This window comes from Durotheca rogersii, assembly GCF_024521655.1.
Source record: "Durotheca rogersii strain YMJ 92031201 chromosome Unknown GGS23scaffold_10, whole genome shotgun sequence".
NCBI lineage: Eukaryota > Fungi > Ascomycota > Sordariomycetes > Xylariales > Xylariaceae > Durotheca > Durotheca rogersii.
The window spans coordinates 330,359-352,339 of NW_026251241.1; the positions used below are offsets into that span (position 1 = coordinate 330,359).

General features: G+C 52.0%; 5 protein-coding genes across 5 annotated transcripts; 3 read left to right on the plus strand and 2 right to left on the minus strand.

Moving 5' to 3' along the window:
• Positions 1 to 430: 430 nt before the first annotated feature.
• On the minus strand, positions 431 to 8,840 carry GGS23DRAFT_568012 (PROCN-domain-containing protein). Its single transcript, XM_051516372.1, has one exon. It carries the CDS (start codon positions 8,596 to 8,598, stop codon positions 1,000 to 1,002), a length of 7,599 nt encoding a protein of 2,532 aa, XP_051371763.1. The 5' UTR covers positions 8,599 to 8,840; the 3' UTR covers positions 431 to 999.
• Positions 8,841 to 9,000: 160 nt separating this feature from the next.
• On the plus strand, positions 9,001 to 10,325 carry GGS23DRAFT_568013 (ribosomal protein L34Ae). Its single transcript, XM_051516373.1, has 3 exons — positions 9,001 to 9,183; positions 9,272 to 9,395; positions 9,679 to 10,325. The coding sequence occupies exons 1-3, from the start codon at positions 9,146 to 9,148 to the stop codon at positions 9,865 to 9,867; spliced, it is 351 nt and encodes a 116-aa protein (XP_051371764.1). The 5' UTR covers positions 9,001 to 9,145; the 3' UTR covers positions 9,868 to 10,325.
• Positions 10,326 to 10,442: 117 nt separating this feature from the next.
• GGS23DRAFT_568018 (uncharacterized protein) lies at positions 10,443 to 12,010 on the plus strand. The gene is made up of 2 exons (XM_051516374.1): positions 10,443 to 11,041; positions 11,118 to 12,010. Exons 1-2 carry the CDS (start codon positions 10,573 to 10,575, stop codon positions 11,324 to 11,326), a joined length of 678 nt encoding a protein of 225 aa, XP_051371765.1. The 5' UTR covers positions 10,443 to 10,572; the 3' UTR covers positions 11,327 to 12,010.
• A 1,505-nt stretch (positions 12,011 to 13,515) lies between these two features.
• GGS23DRAFT_50793 (uncharacterized protein) lies at positions 13,516 to 16,098 on the plus strand. Its single transcript, XM_051514525.1, has 3 exons — positions 13,516 to 15,061; positions 15,123 to 15,293; positions 15,363 to 16,098. The coding sequence occupies exons 1-3, from the start codon at positions 13,665 to 13,667 to the stop codon at positions 15,766 to 15,768; spliced, it is 1,974 nt and encodes a 657-aa protein (XP_051371766.1). The 5' UTR covers positions 13,516 to 13,664; the 3' UTR covers positions 15,769 to 16,098.
• An 881-nt stretch (positions 16,099 to 16,979) lies between these two features.
• Positions 16,980 to 19,428, minus strand: GGS23DRAFT_50805 (MFS general substrate transporter). Its single transcript, XM_051514526.1, has 4 exons — positions 19,138 to 19,428; positions 18,742 to 19,045; positions 17,964 to 18,675; positions 16,980 to 17,859 (listed from the first exon to the last, which is right to left on the minus strand). The coding sequence occupies exons 1-4, from the start codon at positions 19,240 to 19,242 to the stop codon at positions 17,313 to 17,315; spliced, it is 1,668 nt and encodes a 555-aa protein (XP_051371767.1). The 5' UTR covers positions 19,243 to 19,428; the 3' UTR covers positions 16,980 to 17,312.
• Between the last annotated feature and the right edge of the window lie 2,553 nt (positions 19,429 to 21,981).

The window sequence follows — 21,981 nt, forward strand, 5'->3', positions numbered from 1 at the left end:
AGGTAGGTATCTAGGCAGGCAAGATGTAGGTATGCATACTCGCCTACATGCCTGATCCCCGCTGGACCTGATCTACATGCTGGAACGAAATTGTACGTGCGCACGCATGTATATAGCTAGACACGGTATAGACAAGGTATAGAACCTTGGACGCTGTCGTATACATATGCCTCATTAGGTACCCACCAGCCTGCCTACCTCCTATAGTATACTTAACATCTGTGCGCTGTGCTGTGCCGTACTATACCGACAGATAAGGAGAATCCAGATCAACCTGTCAGGATCGTGCAAGCCCGTCAGCTTGACAACTCCACATCCGCCTCGTTTGATATTTGACGGGCGGACACGCACGCGCGCTCGCACACACGCCGCGCCCACCCAGCACCGTAGCATCGGCCAAGTCTGTCAGAGTCCTGCCTTGCCCTGCTCGGCCGGGGGGGGGGGGTTGCCAGGCGAGGGGAGGCGTGGGAAAGGATGGGGAGACCCAAGCTTTCCCCCTTTCGACGCACTATCATGTACTATTATAGGTATATCCAGGTACGGAACATGGTGATCATGATGAGAAGAAAAAAACCAGTTGCCTACTTTCGGTTCCGAGTCCATGGTTGCGTGGGGGGGAAGGGGGGGAGGTTATGATAGTCTCGTATACAGAGCATACAGGGCATACACGGCCGATATTATCTTACAGTAAGGTACGTACCAACGGCATAACGCCAGTATTAAGGATGAGAAAAAAGAGCGAAAAATAAAAACAGACCCTCGGGTCGATGAGCGCTGCTTTCCCCTGACGTCCGTAATTCGAGTCCCTCCCGCCTTGAAAACGCCTGCTGATCTGCCTGCAAACTACCCGGGCGCGTACACCGTCATCTTCACCGAGTTTTTGAAATGCCATTCCCGATGCATGGACCCATCTCCCATCACACGCGCTCCTCTTCGGTGCGTCCCCGATCATCCGAGTCTCCTCGTCTTCCACGCCTAGACCAAGAAAAAAAAAAAAGCTTAGGCGAAGTTGTCGTTCCTGTCCACGCCAATGTCCTCCAGCTCCGCAAAGTTCTGGAAGTGGAGCGGGCGATGTTGATCGCTGTAGAACAGCACTGGCGTGTCTAATTTGACGTGCACCGGCTTCTTTTCGATCCCCGCAAACCCGCTACCCATGAAGCTGTAGTTCCATTTGCCGTTCTCCGGCACCAGGAAGTATCCCCGGTACCTCGGGCTGAGCAGAAGCTTGCGCTTCACCCCCATCGTCGTAGTGAATCCTTGCGGCTGGTCGCTGCCGATGTCCTTGTTTTCCGCACCCCATCGGTACCCAGCAGGGGTCAGTGCCCAGGCGGACAAGGAGACCGATCCGGGCGTAAATGCTACGTCGATCGTCACCGTGTTCTCCTTGTCCCACTTGGAATGGGCGTCGAGAAGCCGAGCGTGTTCGGTGACGTCGGCCGCAGACATGTACGGTAGCTCATTTCCAGCCATCGTGTGGATCACGCCCAGGGGCTCCATGTCGGAGAGGTACTCGTGCTGCGGAAGCTGCTGGGGCAGTTGGACGTTGCGCAACCCGCCGATCTGAGGCACCATGACGATACACCGGATTTCCTTGACCTGGTCGTTATCTGGCGCCGAGATACCATACAAGTACCCTGCAACTTGTACACGAAGATCGGCTATCGTAATGAACTTCTTCAAGATGTTGTTGGGCATGACATACGTAATGTCGTCCAGGTCGTTATCGACCGAGGAGACGTAGATATTGCTAGACCGGGTTCGCAGGTTAGACGTGGCGATGGCCCGAGTGCGCCATTCCGTCTTGGAAGCAAACGTCTGCTGCTCGAACTGTGACGTCGTGGTAACGATAATCTCTTCGCCGTGGACGTTCTGTGTCTTCGTCGTGACGGCGGTCAGCTGCTGCTGCTCCTGCTGCTGCTTCTCGATTTCCGCAGCTTGCTGTCTTTGCATCGACGGCGCAGATATTTCCATACCCAAGATGATATCCCGAACCTCGCTGCTCGTCAGACTAGACACGTTGACGTTGTTCTTCTTGCCGTAGTCGTGGAGAATCAAATCGCGCAGTTGCGTTTCGACCTTGATCCAATCTTCGTCTGACAGAGTGGGCCAGATATGATGCATTTGGGTGATGACAGTCTTGTCAGGTCGAAGGATGAGCTTCGTCTTGTCGGGGTTGACGTGCAAGGCGCGGAGTATGAGGACTAGACGCGAGAATGCCGTATACGAGGAAATGCTCTTGAGCCACTCGTCGTAGAGATTGAAGAGGACCATCTGAGGTTCAGTGGCGCGGAGGATCATATCTCCCAGTTTCTCGACTTTCATTGCGGCTTGGAACGGCAGCTGCAGCTCCGAGGCTCGGATGGAAATATTGGGGAAATCGAGCAGATGGACTTCAAGGGGGTCCAGCAGGCCCTTGCGAGTCACGATGAGCTCCTTTGGCTGTTCCTCGATGGGTAGAGATCGGATGAGAGCTGCGACTTCTTCGGCCGTCTTCCACTTGGCTAACTGACCAAGACGCTTTTGTCCGGCCCAGACGCTCGTATGGATAATTTTCAGGAACAGCTGGCCGGTTCGCGGATTGAAGATGAATATCGCACCATTGATGGGCTTCGTGGTTAAGTTGCCCTCGAAGGTCTTGTGGATGGTGACGCGGTAGACGTTGGTATCGTCGATGAAGAGCTTTGTCTGATTACTGAACAACTCGGAGTAATTTTGGGAGTTTAGGAACTCCTGGTTGCTCTCTGAGGCGTATAGTTGGAGACCCTTCCTGATACGCTCACGCAGAACGTAAAGTGCCGGGTTGGCCTTCATGACCTTGGCCATAGCCTGCTGCACCAAAACCTTCAGACCTGGGAAATATTGTCCGTAAGCAGAGTAGAGATTGTACGCGAGATCGATGCCGATCATAAGACCGGTTGCCGAGGGGTATATGCTCATGCTATCGTTTGTGTAATCCAGATACTTCGCACGAGTATAACGCTCGATATCATGAGAATCGTAGTCGCCATACCGAAGCTGGATGTCTAGCCAGAACTTATTGGTAGTTGTGGGCTCGATGGTGTCTTTAGTGTCGTATAATAGAGACGGTCGGGTAACATTCCACTTATTGCTTGCGAAGAGGAGAATATCGGCACAGGAGCTGTTCATCTTGTATGATTTTCGAGGGTGTATTGTCTCCTTCTGTACCGCTTCGATTCCAAGTGACTCCAGTTCTTGATCGAACACCTGACAGAAATCCATGACTACAGATTCGTGTATCTTTTGCCACAAATGTGCGCGGAAAATCTGGATCAACGAAATTTTGAGGGTGGGAATCTTGCCGTGGAGGAAAATGCCCGTTAGATCAAGTTGGACCTGGAAACCGACGTAAACGTTTGCTCGGTTGATCGTCGGGGACCACCAGAGTGTGAATCGACGGTTGGGAATCTGGTTTAGACCGGACCTTTGCGCATTGGTAAGCTTTTTGAACTTCATGGACTCCTCGAAACCGCTATTGTGAAGCACGAGATAGTCGTGTCGCAGGTAGAGCTGATCTGCATCAACCCTGAAGCCTGCCCACTCTGTGGCCTCTTGCTCCAGAACGATATCTTCAACAGCAAAGCTGTAGGTGTGGGGGTGGAAACGCTCAGCTTTGAAGAGTTTGTATTGTGACCTGTCTTTGGGCCCGAGAGCAGCAAATTGGGCAGCCGTCATTTCAGCGCTGTTGCATCGCTCACTCGCTGAGACTGCTTCCGTATCACGTCTCCCGTGGGTTTGCTTGTAGAACACCAGAATGTGGTTTGGCGTAACGACGAGATCCTCTTGGCGACCGGCGATCTTAATGCGATAGAGGCGATCTTTACCGCTGACCACATTGAACGCACGGCGGGGTCCTCCATCGGGACCCAGGAGCAGATCTCCATCCCTTACGTCTTCGACCGCAACGCGAGTGTGATTGTACCGCAGCAACATTGTCCCATTGGCAAGGCAAGCTTTCTCCCAGAACAAGCCTTCCCAAGAGGGGAAGCCTGTCGCTTTGAACAGGGTATGCTCAAGGATGGTCTCAACACCGCCCAGAGCCTGGATAACATCGGTACGGTATGCGTTCAAATTCCAAAGCTTGCCATCGTGGCGCTGGCTCGTCCACCAGAAGGGATTGCTCTTCATGAGCTGATAAACTTTGAACTCGCTTCTAGTTCGAAATCCTTTATCGAAGCTAAGCGTGCTCCGATCCTTCTGAAATAGGGTATTGATACGAGGCAACCCTCGATCCCAACTATCTTCGAGGTCTTCCAACGTGAGACGTCTATTCTGCTGGTTGGCTTCCAGTCGCTTTTGCGAGTACTCCGTCCAAACTCTCTGCGAGTCGATGAACTCGGCCTCCCAAGGAATGATGTATCGGAAAATGTTGGGGATGAGCGTCTCCTCGTCGTGGGTCATACCGGCCCTATAATGGGTGACGCCAACATCCGTCTGCTTCGACCATCGTTTATCGCTCGCAGGGATGAGAATGTGAGAGCCCGAAATCATTCCTAGACCACCCAGCTCCTTCGGCGTATAGAAGACGGCGGGAGGGAAACGTGATGGCATCTTGGAATTCAGCCCGATTTTCACCCGAGTCTGGATCTTGGTCTCGCACTTGACGATGGTATCCAGCAAATTGACTGTGGATACAGCAGCTTCACGGTAGTAGGTAAAGAGCGCGATGAGGGCAGTATTCCACTTGTTGGCGATCTTGGTAAATGTGGTTGACCCCGATGACATCAGGATCTGACGGATCCTGTTGTTGAACTTTTGGATGTCTTCTTCCGTAACCTGAAGGAAAGCGTGTGCTGTTCTTTCTTTGGTGGTGTTATCCACCAGAGACCATACGCTGTCCTTGATGGGGAACTCGTCATTTTGATTTCTGCTCTTCGGAAGGATGCGAACCTCGAATCCGCACATGGAGAACAGCAAGTTGGGGTTGTCGCGGCTATAGACGCTAGCGAAAGTGTCGTCCCATTCAATCGTAGTAACAGACCGAGGGAGACGGTTCTTCAAGTCCCAGAAGACAGCACGCCCGAGGTTGACGTCGTGTCTCATCAGCCGCATACGGGAGTCCCTCGGCCAGCACTTCTTGCTCTTGTACCCGATGACATTTTCGAAGTTCGGGTCAGGCTGTTCTGTAAGGAAACGCTGGATAAGATCTCGGGACTCTTCCGCGCTGAACCTCAAGAAGACCCAGATTTTGTCGATATACCTTGTATACAGGCGAATTGGGTGCTTTGTTTCTGTCTCGCGATCCCGGAATTGAAGGAAATCGTTCGGACTTGAAGGCGGGCCAGCAATCTCGCTAGCACGATTCAACCCGAGGAGCAGAAGATCCAGGACGAGGCCATAGTACTGGAAGACGAAGCCTGAGAATTGGAGACCGCGGATCATGCCGTAGCTGTTGACATGATTCATATCTTTATAGGTCAACTGTACGTTATTCTTCGAGCTGATGTAGTCCGCCAGGTTATGATCCATGATTAATCTCAGAAGCCGGTTCAAGAGGGTAAGGTCGATCTTTTCATAGACCTTAGAGAGCTCGGTCTCGATCATGACATTGCACTCCCCGTCGGCAGTTTGCCAGACCTTCTCAAGATTGTTGATACCTTGGGCCCACTTGTATACAAGCAATGGCGGCACTTCGGAGTCTGACGGCTTAATCCAAGCCGGGAAGAGATGTCGCTGGTCAGCCTGGTACCAGAGATACTGGTCAAGGTATGCGTCGCTAATTTTCTCAATAGGTTCTATGTCGTAGACAGGGTTGATGGTACTGTAATTGTCGTTCATATCGATCTGCACTTCTTTGAAGGCTCGCTGAGTAAGTAGGAATCGTTTGATTCTCTCAAGCGTCGTGCCAGGACTATCATAGGCTTGTTCGATGAGCGCTAGCTCCTCCCGCTGGCTTTGGTTGAGACGACCCTTCACGGAATATGCCTCCCGTAGTCTTTCGAGAGCAAGGATCAGAATCTTCGTGTCGTGTTTATACGATACGCTCGGAAATGGGATCGGCGTGAATTTTCGAGATTCTAACCAGTGCACCGTTGTTGTGTAGATCGCCACAGCTTCCTCAGAGGATACATAGGGGCCGTCCTTCATATAATTATGTTGCCGCTCTTGCTCGGCTTTCAGCCAGAGACGAGTCAAACGGCCGACATTCTTCTTCGCCACCGTTTTGTCGACGGTCGCGCCTCGCCGAATACGCTCACGGTTGTAATGAGCCACGGAAATCCACCAGTCCGCCTTCGACTTGACGTAACGAAGAATGATGTTTTCGATGGGCGCGGGGAGGCCGGGGACCTTCCACGGTATATTGCTCTTCCAACACCTCCAGGCTTCAGACAGGTGCTGAAGAACTGTATTCACCTTATTCTGCTTGATGCCCTCGGGCATCATATCCATGAGGTCGGCCATCACGGAAGCCCGAAGTTCAAGGTCAAAATGAGATTCGACACGCTGCTTAGTGACAGTCTTAGCCACCCCTTTGCTGTGGCGGCCCTCAAATTGACGGGACAGCAAATTTCCCAGCCACCGCTCAAGAAGGGGGATGATGCCGCGCATGAAGAAGAGCCAGACTCTCCAGGCTGGCGCCCAGAACCCGCAACCGGGTCCTTTGCCAACAGGCCCACTATTGAATCGGTAGTATATGAGGTGCTTTAGATCCTTGCATGACCGAATCTGATGCATGAGCTTATACTTGTATCGGTACATACCAGTTAGCTGACCAACGTGGTTGAATGCGTAGAGAATGCCATCGGCTAGCTGGAAAGCATCGATGTTACCGAGGCGGTACTGCACTTGCGCATCAACAATGAGCTTTGTAAGTCTCAGTATCTCACGCATCAGATGGAACGCGTTGCCAAACCGGGACTTCTTTCGCTCTTTCGTTGTCAACGTCTTGACCGGTTTAAGGTTGAAGTTGTAGTCGAGGTGAAGGTATGTGAGGTTTTTTCGGTGGATAAGGAGGTTCAACATGTTGAATCCCTGCCGGCAAACCTGAAGGCCAGCCTCGACCCAGTCGATCGTTGTCTGCTGGAAAAATTTGGTCTGCTTTAAGCTTCTCAGAAGATTTTGCCGATTGAGCGCCTTGGGCTTCTTCTTGTGTAGCTCGTTGAGGACAAATGTCTTTAGGAGCTTTTGATACGAAACTCGGACTTTGACCGGTTGCTTTGGAGGGCAATGTTCGAGATACCACTGCTTTACGAGCGGGACGTCCTGCGCCCGAACCATTCTACCAGATCGACGGTTGAACGGGAAAGGAGCCCACCAAAGCCCAATAGCAGACGACGTATTATCGGTGTAGAGTTCCTCGTCAGCCAAGAACGGCTCAACGCCAGGTGGTAGCTGAAAAGCATCGTCCTCGAGCTCTTGAAGATTTCCGGCACCAAAAATCTCGTCCTCGTGGCTGACAGTAACGTTCTTCGGCGCGACCGAACGGGAAGAGATGGGGTTGATCATAGGGTCGAAATGGAACGCCGGTAGGTTGGGGTCGTCCGATTTCGTATATACTATTTGTGGATGAGAGTACCAGTTGAATTGTACGCTCCTCGGGAGGGAATTATAAAGGTACGGATAAGCGACTCGGTACTCGGTCCGGATCGGGAAACGAAAGATGATTCTGTCGATAGCGTTGAACTCGCCGAAATCCTCGTCGTTTGGATCGATATCTTTGTACAAAGGTTCGAATCGGGGACCGCCGGGTAATGCGACGTTCAGGGCCTTCGCAGTGAGAAAACTCTTCAAATCGAAGAGGTAGAAGTAATTCTGGTCGACAGTCTCGCTCAGTAACGGGCGGCTGAGCCGATGAAGGGCGGCCATTTGTGGTAGCGTGAGATTCCACTGCTTGTAGCTCGGGCCGTTTACATGCTCGGTATCAACCAAGGGCCGATGGTCATAAAACCATTCATACACGGCGGCATCCTCGTCGTCGTCAAGCTCCATCTGGATGGGTTCGAGCGGCTCCACGTCCTCAATATTCTCCGACCAAGACAACGGCGGTTCTTCGTCGTCAAACGGCGGAAATCTCATCCTCTTGAAAAGTCTCCTGTCGCTCTTCTCCTTCCTCATGGTTAACCACATTGTAGCCCACTGGGCATGGAAGACAGGTGGAATGACCCGAGGAGTCTCATTCACGAGGGTTAGACACCCGTTCACATGATACAAGACCTTGACTTCTCTCGATGATTCCCACGGCATTGGCATATTCTCTAGCAGCTTCATGACCGCATGTGGCATGAATTTCAGAGCGCCGAGATAACTCCGTTTGTCGCTGGTGTACTTTTTCTGGGAAACGTCACCAATATCCTTCACGATCTTACGCAGATGTTCAGGGGGCATATCCGCCTTCTGAGTCTCGACGAAGCCGCCCTTGCGTTTCTCGCCGAAACGATTCCGTTGGTTCCGAAGCCATTCCTTCTTTTTTTGTGCAAATTTCGCGGTCTGCAGGTCGGTAGGGGGTCGGTACCCAGGCGGGGGAGGAGCCGGTGCTCCCGGCGGCGGTGGAAGGAAGTCTGATGGAGGGCCTGGAGGTGGAGGAGGCGGCGGCGGCGGTCCCCATCCAGGAGGGGGTGGAGGCGGTGGAAAGGACGACATCCTCGAGCCTTTGGAGTCCGAAGCCTCGTGATTGTTGATGTTGTCTATCGCGCCGCGATCCGTCGCGCGATGTCAAGTACGGCCGATGCAGCCAGACGAGTTGGTTGGCTCTTGGAAATCCCCTAAGAATAAGACACGCAACGGGATGGATTTCTGATTCAATGGGATGCCTTTTGGACCGACAATCGCGAAAAGCTGGTGGAAATGCTCGAAGTTGACAAGATGAATGGCCGAGTCCGCCTCCAGGACTGATCGGGGCAAATTTCCTATGGCCCACTTTGAGGAAAGGACCCGCTTGGATCAAGCTCGAGATCACGTGATGTCAAGACATGGTGCGGCTTGCGGCTTGTGGCGAGGCAGCTTGATTAGTAGCTCAGTGGCTGCGCAGCGCCACTCCCATCGGTCTTGTTCATTGGTTCAAATCGATAAGCGGGCTTGAGATCCCACACATCTTTTTCCGCAAAGCCGCCAAAATTCCTCTCTTGACCAAAAAAGTTGCAACCAGGAAGAAGCCAACCCATTCCAGAACAACACAACAACAATCACAATGGCGAACCACCGAGTAACCTACCGCCGTCGCAACCCGTACGTCTCACATATTTACCAATGGAAGACCCATCGAGCCCGAATTCTCCTATTACTAGCAACCGCGAAGCTAACAGATTCCTGCAAGATACAACACCACCTCGAACAAGACTCGAGTCATCAAGACCCCCGGCGGTGAACTGCGGGCTCTGCACATCAAGAAGCGAGGAACCGCGCCAAAATGTGGTGACTGCGGTATCAAGCTGCCTGGCGTAAGTTGACCCGGCTACCCCACGACACGCATCTGGTTGTAGGGAAGGAAGGGAGAGGAGACGAACCGACTTGCATTTGCGCTATTACGAAACTACACCCTGTCTGTCCCCAGAAGAGAAGTACGCGCGTAACGAGCGGGCACCGCCATGGCGTCACTTTTTCAGATTTATGGGAAGCCAGCTCCGCGGCTCTCCAGGAGGATTGTTCACCAGGCGCACCAGGATCACCTAAACCAACGCGCGTCACATCGGACCGCCGCTAACCCTCGTATTTTTGGTGTAGGTCCCCGCCCTCCGACCCCGCGAATACGCCCAGATCTCCCGCCCCAAGAAGACGGTCCAACGAGCGTATGGTGGTTCAAGATGCGGCAACTGCGTCCGGGATAGAATCGTACGGGCGTTCTTGATCGAGGAGCAAAAGATTGTCAAGAAGGTATTGAAGGAGCAGAGCGAAGGCTCTAAGAAGAAATAGACCACCGTCGCCGTCTAATGACTCTGGGATGGAACGGTTCGGGCGGTCATTGCTTTGGGTGTTCAGAGGGACAGGGCTGCATGTTACGCGAACGGCGAAAAAAGCTGTTTCTATTTCTAAGGCTTCTTCTCATCGTCTAGGTGATCGGAATGATACATGCTACATAAGGACACGACTGACAAGACTGTTGTGCCGACATGACCCCTCGAAATTGCGCGTTTGTGACAGGGGAGAATTCGCTCATCGCGGCCCCGATCTCGGGGAACGGATGTCTCCTTTGTGTCATTAGATTGACGTAAGAATGTGAATCCCAAGTTCAGCCCCGGGGGAGGTGATTAGAGATGGAAGTGAAGTCCACTTAGGTGCTCCCAGGAGACTCTAGGAATAAGAGAGGGCCTAAGTGGCTATATAGGCCCCTGGAGCGCCCTGTATACATGCGTGCTCTCAGCACATTGTGGGTTATCCGTATATCTCGGATAAAGTAATTTAGGTAATTTGAATCTGGATGTACCCAAGTATCTGCTGTGCCTACCTACGTGTTGGTTACCACGGGTATTATGACGTAGGGTGGGTACGATTTTTTTCCTCCGTCCAAGATAACCTACCTCCAAGACACACTGCTAACTCCAAGTGGACATGCGTGCCAACTACAATTAAAGCGCAATGAGACTCTATACAAAACGGTAGCATATACAAATAGCGGGCATGGCCCTCTCCGCACGAGTTCGTCGGCCTCTAGGCCAAATCGCTTCTTGTGTACGGTGGCAAGCGACCCGGAACTGCCAGTCACTATCCGCAACGGCGAAGAGGCCTTCTCCAATCCACATCGCAACGGCAAATCATAGGACACCTAAATTCCCCATAGTAGGCCTCCACACGACCGCCTCACGCCATGCCGATGAGGAATCACGCCCAGCCGATTTCGATGCTTTGGATGTGCTAGGCAACATGCCAGTGCCGTCTACTTCGATCGAGGCCTGCATGCCAGACGGCTTCCACCTCAACAGCGGGGCGAAGATCTTCGGCGGCTCTGGCGTGTTATTAGTCGGCGGCGAGGCTTTCGGCTGGCGGCCGTGGCTAGCTCGCGGAGAGAAGCGGCTACTCAACAAGAAGGGGCAATGGGAGGTGCCTAACGATACATTCGGCCTTCTCGGGCTGGTCTGGCCTCGACCAGGTTATACACGCCCACTCTCGCATGCGTCTTTTTGATCGGTCATCCGCTATACAATTTGCTAATCAAAATCGAACAGATCTATTGATACTTGGCCTAGGCCCAGAAATCCGCCCTTTGAGTCCAGAATTAAGGTGGCATATAAGCAATCTGGGGATGCGGGTCGAGATTTTGGACACGCGTAACGCTGCGGCACAGTTCAACCTGCTAGCCACCGAGAGAGGTGTCGACGATGTTGCGGCCGCGTTAATACCCATTGGTTGGAAAGAGGGAGTTGGGGCGATTTGATGGGCGGCGCACTCGGCTCTCGGGAGTGCTTGGGACTTTCAAATTTTGGCGGCGACGAATAAGCCGAAGGCACAGACACCGGCTGTTGAGGCAGCGGTTCTGAACCATGACGGCCGAGACACGGGACGTGACGATGGACGAGCCTATGAAAAGCTCCTGTGATATGTTACCCAACACATCCCATATCTACCTATATCGCTCAGGTTGGAGACGACCTCACTTACCAAATTGTAAATCCACATGCGACTTTTGGTGTCTCTCACTCTGGAAACCACCAACATAAGAAGGGGAGATAAGGCCAGACCGAAGATTCAACGACGAAAATTCCCATCGCAACGTCTCTTGTCACAGGCTAGGTGATTCTCGTCGCTGAAGCGATGGAAACTTCCATGTAGTGTGTATCAGACGAGGTACTATCCGGCCCCGGTGTAATCTAACACGGGCTCAAAGTAGGTACCTAGGTATGTGATCGGATACCTATATAGGGACATAAAAAAACCGGCTCCAATTTGGAGTTGGATTTGATTCACCGGAACCATTCAAGACTAGTCGTGATAGGTTGTGGATAGGCGTGCCTTGGAATATCAACGAAGGTAGGTAGGTAAATAGGTAAATACCTCTACGGGCTTGAACCCATCGACGGAACTCATGAGACATCGGTCAGTGCCTAGAGGTGGGCTACCCGGTACGTACCTACCCCAGTCGTGTCAGGTACCGATGGAGGCACCTTAGGTACCTACCTAGGCTCGGCACCTCCTGCCTTAGGTAACCCGACAGGATGCTACTCATACATACCTCGAGGTACCTACTTTGTGCCGAGCCTTTATGAGCACAGGCGCGGGATGCACACGGAGGCGCACTGCACCCCTCCGGCGGTAGGTATTGGCGGAACCTGGAATCGATCTGGTCAGTGTGCATCGGAAGGTACCTAGGTACATATGTTCCTGAGGTGGTCCGTCGGTGGCATCCATTGCAACGCTGATGGGACGTGAGCGTTACGCGCACCCAAGTCGGTACCTACTTTTCCTTGGCGAGAACGGCCTGGAATGGCTTGCGGGCCGCGGGCGCCTGGGCCATCGTGTCAGCCTTGCGCAATGTGGCTGGAGACGCGGGCTTCGATTGGCTCTGACGTACCAGTCCAATGGCAGCCTCCTCGGACGACACGTTCGGGGACGATGACGACTCAGTGGCTGAAGGCGAAAAAAGCTGTGGGCATGCTCCCGCTTTTTTTCTCTCTCCCATCCCGCCATCAATTGGACCGATGGCAAAGTCGTCTCTCTCTCTCTCAGGAACAACGTCGACGCAGTGCGTAGAGGTACCTGGCAATTGATTCGCCTTCCCGCAGCTAAGAACTCAACACCACCTGCTGTGCACTCACGATACGACCTTACCAGGACATCCAATCGATCGGCTGTCGGACCTCATCCACCCTATTGTCGTTGTTGTCCATTGCTGTTAGATCTCCCCGGCATCGACCCAGTCCGACTCGATCAGCTCACGAATTCCCTCTGCCTGCCTCCGTCCGTCATATCGCTCATATTTTAAGGCGACGTAGCTCTCTGTCTTCTTCTCGTCTGCCCCCCTATTCTCTCTTTCTTTCCTTCCTTTTTCCCCCTCCCTCCCTCTTTTTCTCCTGTTCCTTTTTCCCCGTCTGTCGAGGTCCGACTGAGTCATCGAGAGACATAGACGCATCCGCAATCACGAACATTCCATTCCGTCCATGAGACTTGCATGACACTCGCCTAACTTGGGGGAGGTGGGATTACCTCTCTGTCTAAGACCTAGCCCAACCGTACTTATAATCTGGTATGCAGGTCCGTCGCCCGTTTCTGCAAGCTGCCCTGCTGTGCTGCGCAGTTGCACCGTTGTATTTTGCCCTCTCTGCCTCTGCCCTCCGCCTCCCATCGTCCCTGTAATTTATTCTGTACCTGAAACCAAAAAAAATTAAAATAAAAAAGGGAACCCTCGCGCCTCATCATCGTCATCCTTATCGGAGCTGCCGTAGCGCATCGCCAGGTAAGCGCGTTGAGCTTGCTCATTCCTCTGTTCGCCTCGTTCTCTCACGCGCCCTCTCGCTTCCCCTTCTCTATCTCGTCTATCGGTCGATGGGTGTTTCCTTTGCACAATCCTCATCCGCCTTGTTGACGTCGAGACGTACTCTGCTCTCGATCTCGTCGAGGTTCGGATCCCGTGTCGCTATGGTACTCCGTGCTCGGCCATTTGTGATATGGCTTGAGACTTTTGCGACTGTCTTCGTCGCCGAATCCCGTCAACCTGCAGTGCAGCCACATCTCCTTTCTCAATCCTTTCCCCTGCATGATCGACCGTCCCATTCACCATGACTTCTTCCTCTGCAGCCGTATTCCCGTTCCTGGCTGGACTCGTCGCCTTTCTTTCGAGTGCATGGTATCTATATCGCCGAATGGCTAAGACCCGAGCCAACGGGCCCGGTTCGAAGGATGCGGACGCCACCGATCCCGCACTTCTCCGGAATAACTCCCAGATAGCTCCGTACACCGCCGCCCGGAGCGGAATCACCTACCCTGCCATCCGAGTCTTCTATCGCCGCCATCCGAAAGCGGATGAGCTGCCCCGGGACCCTACCCCCCTGCCGCTGTTGGTTTTTATCCACGGCCTGGGGGGCTCCGTCGCCCAATTCCACCCTCTTTTAACGAGTCTCGTGAACTCTGCCTCCTGTCTTGCCATCGACTTTCCCGGTTGTGGTCGCTCCCGATTCGCGCCGACTTCATGGGACGCATATACCACGGACGCATTGACCGACCTGCTCGAGACCGTCATCGAAGGTTATCGGGAGAGGAACCAAGGGCTCGTCCTCATCGCCCATAGCATGGGAACTGCCATTGCGGCCCGTATTGCGAATAGGCAGTCGGCTTATTATTTGCAACCACCTTCCCACGTTATGGGGCTCATCGCCATATGCCCCGTATCTGGGCCTCTCCCGGCGAAGACCGTGCGCAATGTTCGCATTCTCCTCCGGCTCCCGGAACTTATTTTTAATGTGTGGAGGGCGTGGGATAGATGGGGCGGTCCGGAGAGCGCTAGTGTCAAGCGCTTTGTCGGTCCCGGCGCGGATCTCGAGGCCCGGCAGCTTCAGGACAGATTTAATCACCAGAGCCGGACGCCAGTCTTCCGTCGAATGGCCTGGGGATCGCTACCTACTCATTATATCGACGGAAAGCCCACCGGCGGGCTCTTTGGTGAGCCTACTTGGACAGGCCTCGACGTCCCCGTTTATCTCGTCGGTGGTGAGCACGACACAGTAACGTCGCCGAAGGAAATAGAGAAGATTCGGGCACTTCTTCAATTGGCGGCGGGAACTCCTACCGTCTCTAAAGAATCTAGTCTAGGTGACGGCTGCTCAATTCCTTCTACGGAAAGGAATGCAGTTGTAGACGCGGCAACCCCCCCTGTGAACACCGTAGCGGCGCCTCGGGAGAACATTCCACAGTCGATCGATGCTATTACCGATGAAGATTTCTTGCGAAAACAACAGGCGATGGCACACGTGGAGGAGAGCTTTGAGGACCCTACGACGCCTAGGGATCAAGAGTCTATCGGTGGCGTCCCACCGGAACCGCAGCACCCAGTCAAGTTTGTCGACACCACGCTGCTACCCGCCGGGCATGCCATGCTTTACATGCCCACCACGGTCCGCACTTTGGCGGGCCTCATAGGCGACTTCATGAACGACCACATCACTGGCCGGTTTTCGCTGTAAGTTTGCTCCCAAGAAACCGATGGCGTCTCTGTTGGCTAACACCCCCCTTCCATATAGTGGTTGGCAGCTACAGTATCTCTCGCGCGAAGGCAAGTGGGACGTCAAGAATCTCGTCAAGTGGAAAGGGGTCCGCCCTGTTTCCGCACCCATTGGTGGTGTGTTCCGAGCGATGAAGACTCTTCGCGAGGTTGACGAGCAGCATTGCCCCAAGGTGTTCACAGCCAACTGGTGCGTTGCTACTCCCCCCTCCCGATGTGGTAACCGACGTGTTATTGACAGGATATTACCCGGCGCTAGGGGAACAATCATCAAAGACATCATCGATATCAGTCATGACGACCCAGTCTACGACCCGAAGAGCTTCGGAAGGGGGATCAAGTACCACAAGTTCCCGACGGTGTCGAAGATCCCGCCCACCGACACCGAGGTGGCGAACTTCATCAGCCTCGTCGACAAGATCCGCGAGGACCAAAAGATCCGGTCGACCACCGAGCCAGGCTGGAGCCGGGACCACGCCATCGGCGTCCACTGCCACTATGGTTTCAACCGCACGGGTTACTTCGTGGTGTGCTACCTCGTCGAGCGCTGCGGGTACGGCGTCCAGGAGGCGATTGACGCCTTCGCGAAGGCGCGGCCGAACGGGATCCGCCACTCGCACTTCCTGGATCGCCTGTTCGTCCGTTACTCGACCGTGCACAGATGACGGCGAGTGCAACTCTCGGGGCAACGCGCTTTTATTTTTGTTTTTGTTTCTTTTTTCATCCCTACATCTGGTGTTATCACAGGGTCATTATCTTGGACCAACCAATCGGATTGCGAAGACTTAAGGGTAGCCGGGGTTTACGTGTTGACTTTTCTGGGTGACTGGCATCGGACGGTCGTTTGGCGCTCGCTTAATAGAGGTGTTATTACCGGTTTTGTCTTCCCCACGGCTTATCTTTGTCTCGGTATCGGTCGAGGAGTTTCCTGCCTCATGTAGTCTAGCCTATTATTCCCTATCAATTCGGCTTTCGGAGTCATGTATACGCGGAGACGGGGAAAGTCGATGAACCCGTCAACTGAGTTAACACACTTCCCGGGCATGATTAGATTACTTGGGTTCACTGCTTGCTCCCTTACTCTGGGAGGCTAAGCAGATCGCTGATATTTATTTACTTTCCCACAGAAATCCTCAATGCAACAAAAACACGTCTCCCGTCCATGCCAATTCCAACCTCCGATGCGAGACCTTCGCTTCTCTTCTGCATTTCAAGCGCCGTGGTGGTTCCGTCAGTTTCCACATCCACGTTGGTGTTAGTATCGACATAAGAACAAATCCGAACGAGCCTGTCGGCTGTTCGAGGTTTATCTGGACGCTCTCCTGCTATTCTGAGCGGCTCCCCCTATTTGAGCCTTCGTCACGTGACTGGGTAATTACTGAGAACCTTCCCACTGACAACAATGCAAGTGGGCTCCCCTGTTTGCTGCCCAGGATTCGGTTATCCGCGTTGTTTGACTCCTCGTCTTCGTCGTCGTCGATAGCCATGTTGTGCTTAACCACGGATTCGTGGTCTGCGATGATTTTGCCCCTCTTCGGACCATCGCGCGGTTGTCGACTACCCCTTAGTTTTCCCATCGGCATTGGCACCTATCACCGCTGAGCCCTGGTCCCCGTGTCTGGCTACCGCCCTCGATCCAAGCCCAGCTCGCGAACCTACCGTGGAAAAAAGACAACGGAATTGTTCATCGGGATTTTCGTGGTTGATGATAGATACGTCGGTTAGGTCACGTACTGCACATAATATGGGAGGCAATAGGCCTTCTCGTGTCTGGCCGACTCAGGCTAGGCACAAAGACTGAAGCTTCTCGTGGAGGAGGTGGCCGTCCGAGGCTAGTTGATGTGGGAGTGGTTGTCCTAATATCCATCCCGTGGTGCTGAAGGCCATATGTAGACTAACCTAATCGAAACATTCCCATCGGACTTATTAAATACAAGTACTACTCCCATTGCTCTTCCGCATGCTATGGGGGTCTCCGATTAAGGGAATAAGACTTGGCACCCCTCTCGTCTTACATGGCTCCCCTTTTCGGCTGCCGGTCTTTTAAGGTTCTATGCATATTAGGTACTGGGGTCTCCAGTGGGAGAAAAGGGGTCATCACTACCCCGTACAATAACGGAGCTGACTAGTTATACCCTTAGCATAACAGTGAAGAAATTATGAGCGCGATAGACAGTGGATGTTTGATAGGGAGTAAGAGCGAGACAGGTCACTGGGCTTGTTGCGTAACCTCGCTGGCGCCCGTCTTGGCTTCATGCTCCTGATCAGTCGCGTCATGCCGCTTCTCCGGCAGAGCCTGATGATCGTCTGCAACTTCCACCTCGGATTTCTCGACTGCGCTGTCCTTCTTCATGGAGGTCCACCTCACACCCACGCCCACCACCGACAACGCGCTCATCGCCAACGATACATAGAACGTCTTGATAATCGACGTGCTAATCGCGCGCAAGGCCTGCTCTCGCCTGTCAGACGGCAGCGCCTCCAGGATTCTGGCTAGGCCGTTGCCTAGGATGTCGGACGCATCCTCGGCGGGGACGAGCGGCGCGAGGTGGGTGCGCATCTCGCCGTTGAATATGGTCTGCGCGACGGCGACGAAGACGGACGCGCTAAGGTTCTGGACGAGCGTGATGAGCGTTACGCCGATAGGCACATCGTCGGTGGGCAGGAGTGTCTGGACAACGTAACTCGGCTGGCCGAAGCCCATGCCGACGCCGAATCCGTATACGAGCTGGTATCCGACGATACGAGCGGTAGATCTGAAGATCGTCTTTAGTGTTAGTATAATCTCATCATCGATGATCGCAGTGTAGATATTTTCTGATGCGCAGGGGGAGCAGGCAGCGACAATTAGATGACCTACGTCTGTAGATTGATGGTGGTAAGTAGGGCAGATCCAGCTACCGTGAGCGCGGTACCGAGAATCATAGCGGGATTATAGTATCCCGTGCCGCTGGTGATTCCACCCGCAACGATAGAAGACACAACGTAGCCGGCAATTATGGGTGTCAGTAGCACACCGGATGAGAGTGGCGAGTGGCCGCGTATGTCCTGGAACCAGATCGGCAAGTACAGGATGGCAACGTAAACGCCTCCCGTCATAGTCATGGAATAGATCGAAGAAAGCCAAATGTCGCGATTCCGGGCGATGCTGCGCGGGATGGTGTTCGCCGTCCCGCTCCAAGTCGTCTTTTGGATAACTACAAAAGAGATAGCTAGGACGCCCGATATAACAAACAGCGCGATGATCCGCCCGTTGTTCCAGGGGTACATGGAACCGCCCCATTGTAGAGCCAGCAGTAGACATACCACCGACGCCACCATGCACACTGTCCCGGGGAGATCGAGGTCCATTATCTTCTGAGCGGCAGTCAGGCGTTGGCCGTCCCCGGAGGCCTTAACCAAGATGGTGCACAAGACGACGGTCACGGCACCCAAGGGCAAGTTGATGCCGAAACACCATCTCCATGTCGAAGACTGAATCAAAGCCGCGCCGAGAAACGGGCCGACGATAGCAGCTAGCCCGAATACAGCCGACATAATGCCCAAGTAAGCGGCGCGCTGGGCCAGCGGAACTAAGCAGCCGAATTAGGGAATGACGCGGTAGGGGAGACGCGACCACCAGGAGGCCCCCGTCTTACCCAACTTTGCTAGTATCAGAACACTGCCTGAAAAGATGCCGGAGGCTCCCAGGCCGGCGACCGCCCGGCCCGCTACTAGCGCGTTCGCATTCGGAGCCGTAGTGCAGACCAACGATCCCACCTCGAACAGGACGATGGCGATGAGGTATATAAATTTCACGGGGAATAGCGAGTACAGTTTGCCGTAAAACAGCTGGAAGCTGCTCAGGGTGAGAAAGTAGGCGTTGGACCACCAGCCGAAGTCCTGGGACGTGTTGAACTCGTTGCTGATGACAGGAGTGGCGGTCGCGAGGATGGTTTGATCCTACAAGGGAAGGCTTCAGGTCAGCTCCGGGTGTCTCCTGTCCTCCTTTCGCGACGAAGCTTGGTCCCGATAATCGTGGGGGGCGCACATACCATGCCGGTGAGAAGCACGGCTAGACAGATACCGATCATGACGAGGGCCAGGCGAGCAGCGCCTGGCTTCGCGGACCCCTCGCCATCACCAGGTTGTGATGCCATGTCTGGAAGGCTGAATTCGCCCCTCCCCTCTCTGGTTTACGGCTCCAAGATGTTCTGTAGCGGAATAAGAGAAGGATTTCAATAATATGCAGCGGGTAGAACGGGACTAGTTAGGGAGAGGAGCCCAACAGCAGGTCAGTTGTCCAGGCGACTGCAGCCTCCAGACTTCTGGCGGGGGGTTTGCCGAAGAACCCTTTATTTGACAAGCATCGGAGCCGAGGGGTACCGCCGACGCGTTCCAACTGGCCTTTGTTAACTACAAACACTCTGGGTGTTTGGATATCACGAGGAGCGTTGCATCAGCCCGTCTGTACGTGCATGGGTATCATATCACAGCCGTTAAGTCTCACGTTACACATAGGTAGGCTACAAATAAGGCAAGGGTGAGAATTCGTCGCTAGGCTGAGAGGTAGGCTGTAAGTCATATTCCCGCTCTCATTTACGCTACTTGTCCCAGATCAGTGCCGAAGGGAGACGCCACCCAACGGCGCGTAGAATCCTGTAAACCCCAAGCCATAATTTCTGTGTGCGAAGTGACCGCCCCTCCCTTTACCGCCTGGCCCCCATTCGACGGCACCATGACGCCTCCCTTGAGCCGCAGGTGGTGACCGGCCCTAGGAATCTAGGTGAGCTGCCCATCGTTATGTTGGTTTAGAAGATCACCGGGCTACTCCCCATACCTTAGAGGCAACATGCGGCGGGGTCGATGATATCAAGAAAAATTTCGAGCGTGGAGTACGGTTCAGGCTCGGGGTGGGCCTTTGGCTGTGCAATAGGCGCCGCGATAGCGAAAGAGGCGAATACGGCAGCGGAAAAGGTAGTGAAGCGCATGTTGAGAAATGGTATGTTCTGAGACTATCTGGAGGGAGTTCAGATGGTGGTCTTTAGCTTGGACAGGCCGTCAGTAGCTATCAGGGTTCAGGAGCTTTAGCATCGACAATGTCGGAAGTAATTAGGGAAAAAAAGCACGTCAGCATTGCTGCTTTTATTTCCGTCTTCTTCCTCTTTATTTTTGAGATAAGCTCTGGGTATCACCTCTGATCCGCGACGTGCCATCAGGCAATTTCTCTAGACACATGCATACGTTGTCTAGGGTCGGCTGCCATATTAACTCTCCCACGTACAGAAATTCCAAATCACAATTTACTGCCTGTGCTTTTGAGCGCCTGCATACCGTTAGGAAAAAGATTTGCCGCAGACAGGCAGGAAAGGTCCTTCGGATATTGTCCAGCAGAAACAGCTGTTGGTCCGGAATGCAGACGTTACTAATGCCATCCTAAAGGATCAGACAATGATTATAAGTCCGATACGGTATACCATTAGTACGTATCCGATAAAACGATTTTCGGAAATTCGGAATTTCGATTTCCCCCCCCTAAAAAATAAGGCTACTACCATAAGGCTATAATAAAAATTCTACCCCTCTTTTAAATTAAATTAAGCTTCTACTAAAGTATTAATATAATTCGTCCGAGGTCTTCGATTAATAATTTTAAGCAGGAGATTATTAATCGCTAGTTAATTAATAAATCGATTAATTCTATTTATACCTACTTAACTAGCTATATTAATATAACTCGTCGTATATTAAAAAGAAGATTAAAAGAATAGGAACTATATCGACGGCTTCGGACGATTATTACTAATAAAGTTATCCAATTAATTCGATACCTTATCTTCCATTATAGATATAAAGATGCTTCCATTATACGAAACCTATATCGAAATAGCATTAAATTAAGTCCGCGAGGATTATAGATTATACGACTAAAGCATAGTATAAAACGACGATACCGTACCGACGAAGAGAGGGATATTATATTATAATAGGCCCGAGAGTTCATCTAAAACCATACTACCTATAATACTTCGATAAAAAACTATAAACGGTTATACTTCTATAAGTTTATACGATTCCAAGCCGGTATCCTTATAGGAAAGAACCGCATTTATAGGATATATAAAGAACTATATCCCGACTAAGTTAACTACCGACGCTATATTAATTAAACCTTTCGTATAGACTTTAAGGTTCCCGGTCTAAATTAGCTATGGTCCTTAAATAGCTATGCTAAGTTAATAAACTTTAGATTTTAGGTATGCCCTCGTACGTATTAAATATATTTAACCTAACTTTAATTTTAAATATATATATATATAAATACATACTCTCGTCTCATTATCTAGATATATATTAAACGTTCTATAACTACGGCTATTAGTATATTAAAGTAATACCTACGTACGATTATTACTAGCGAGGTTCGGCTATGCTTTACTCGCGCCGATCATAGTATCGAAACACTACTTTTTACCGGTACCTAAGCTACTTTAACTAAAGCTAGTAAAACTATAATCCCGTATAAAGATAAAGAAGGTATTTAGCGGTTTTATCGATAAGAAAATCGTTTATCTTTAGTATATATATAAGGGCTTAGTATCTATAATATTAAGATCGAGTCCTAGTTTCGGCGATTCCGTAAAAGTAATACTAATAAATGAATTATAAGTTATATTTATATATCTCTTCGTCCGAAATTAATATATACCTAAGCATTTAAAATAGAACTCATTAATAATGATTTATTTATCTCGTCCGACCCTATCGACCTTATTACGGTATATATAATCTATAGCCTAATACTTTAAAAAAAATTCGCAGAATTTATTAAAGTATAAAATAGCCATTAAATTCGAACGCAAAAGAACCGACCATACGTACGACCAGGTATTCCATAT

What these genes read in the sequence shown, in the direction of transcription:
- GGS23DRAFT_568012 (XM_051516372.1), bottom strand. Translation starts at nt 8,598, where the DNA reads ATGTCGTCCTTTCCACCGCCTCCACCCCCTCCTGGATGGGGACCGCCG.
- GGS23DRAFT_568013 (XM_051516373.1), top strand. Translation starts at nt 9,146, where the DNA reads ATGGCGAACCACCGAGTAACCTACCGCCGTCGCAACCC. An exon ending in ACCTACCGCCGTCGCAACCC is followed by an intron (nt 9,184 to 9,271) that starts GTACGTCTCACA and finishes GATTCCTGCAAG; the next exon opens with ATACAACACCACCTCGAACA. An exon ending in GCGGTATCAAGCTGCCTGGC is followed by an intron (nt 9,396 to 9,678) that starts GTAAGTTGACCC and finishes TTTTTGGTGTAG; the next exon opens with GTCCCCGCCCTCCGACCCCG.
- GGS23DRAFT_568018 (XM_051516374.1), top strand. Translation starts at nt 10,573, where the DNA reads ATGGCCCTCTCCGCACGAGTTCGTCGGCCTCTAGGCCAAATCGCTTCT. An exon ending in GCTGGTCTGGCCTCGACCAG is followed by an intron (nt 11,042 to 11,117) that starts GTTATACACGCC and finishes AAAATCGAACAG; the next exon opens with ATCTATTGATACTTGGCCTA.
- GGS23DRAFT_50793 (XM_051514525.1), top strand. Translation starts at nt 13,665, where the DNA reads ATGACTTCTTCCTCTGCAGCCGTATTCCCGTTCCTGGCTGGACTCGTC. An exon ending in ATCACTGGCCGGTTTTCGCT is followed by an intron (nt 15,062 to 15,122) that starts GTAAGTTTGCTC and finishes CCTTCCATATAG; the next exon opens with TGGTTGGCAGCTACAGTATC. An exon ending in AAGGTGTTCACAGCCAACTG is followed by an intron (nt 15,294 to 15,362) that starts GTGCGTTGCTAC and finishes ACCCGGCGCTAG; the next exon opens with GGGAACAATCATCAAAGACA.
- GGS23DRAFT_50805 (XM_051514526.1), bottom strand. Translation starts at nt 19,242, where the DNA reads ATGGCATCACAACCTGGTGATGGCGAGGGGTCCGCGAAGCCAGGCGCT. An exon ending in CCGTGCTTCTCACCGGCATG is followed by an intron (nt 19,046 to 19,137) that starts GTATGTGCGCCC and finishes CTTCCCTTGTAG; the next exon opens with GATCAAACCATCCTCGCGAC. An exon ending in ACCACCATCAATCTACAGAC is followed by an intron (nt 17,860 to 17,963) that starts GTAGGTCATCTA and finishes GACGATCTTCAG; the next exon opens with ATCTACCGCTCGTATCGTCG.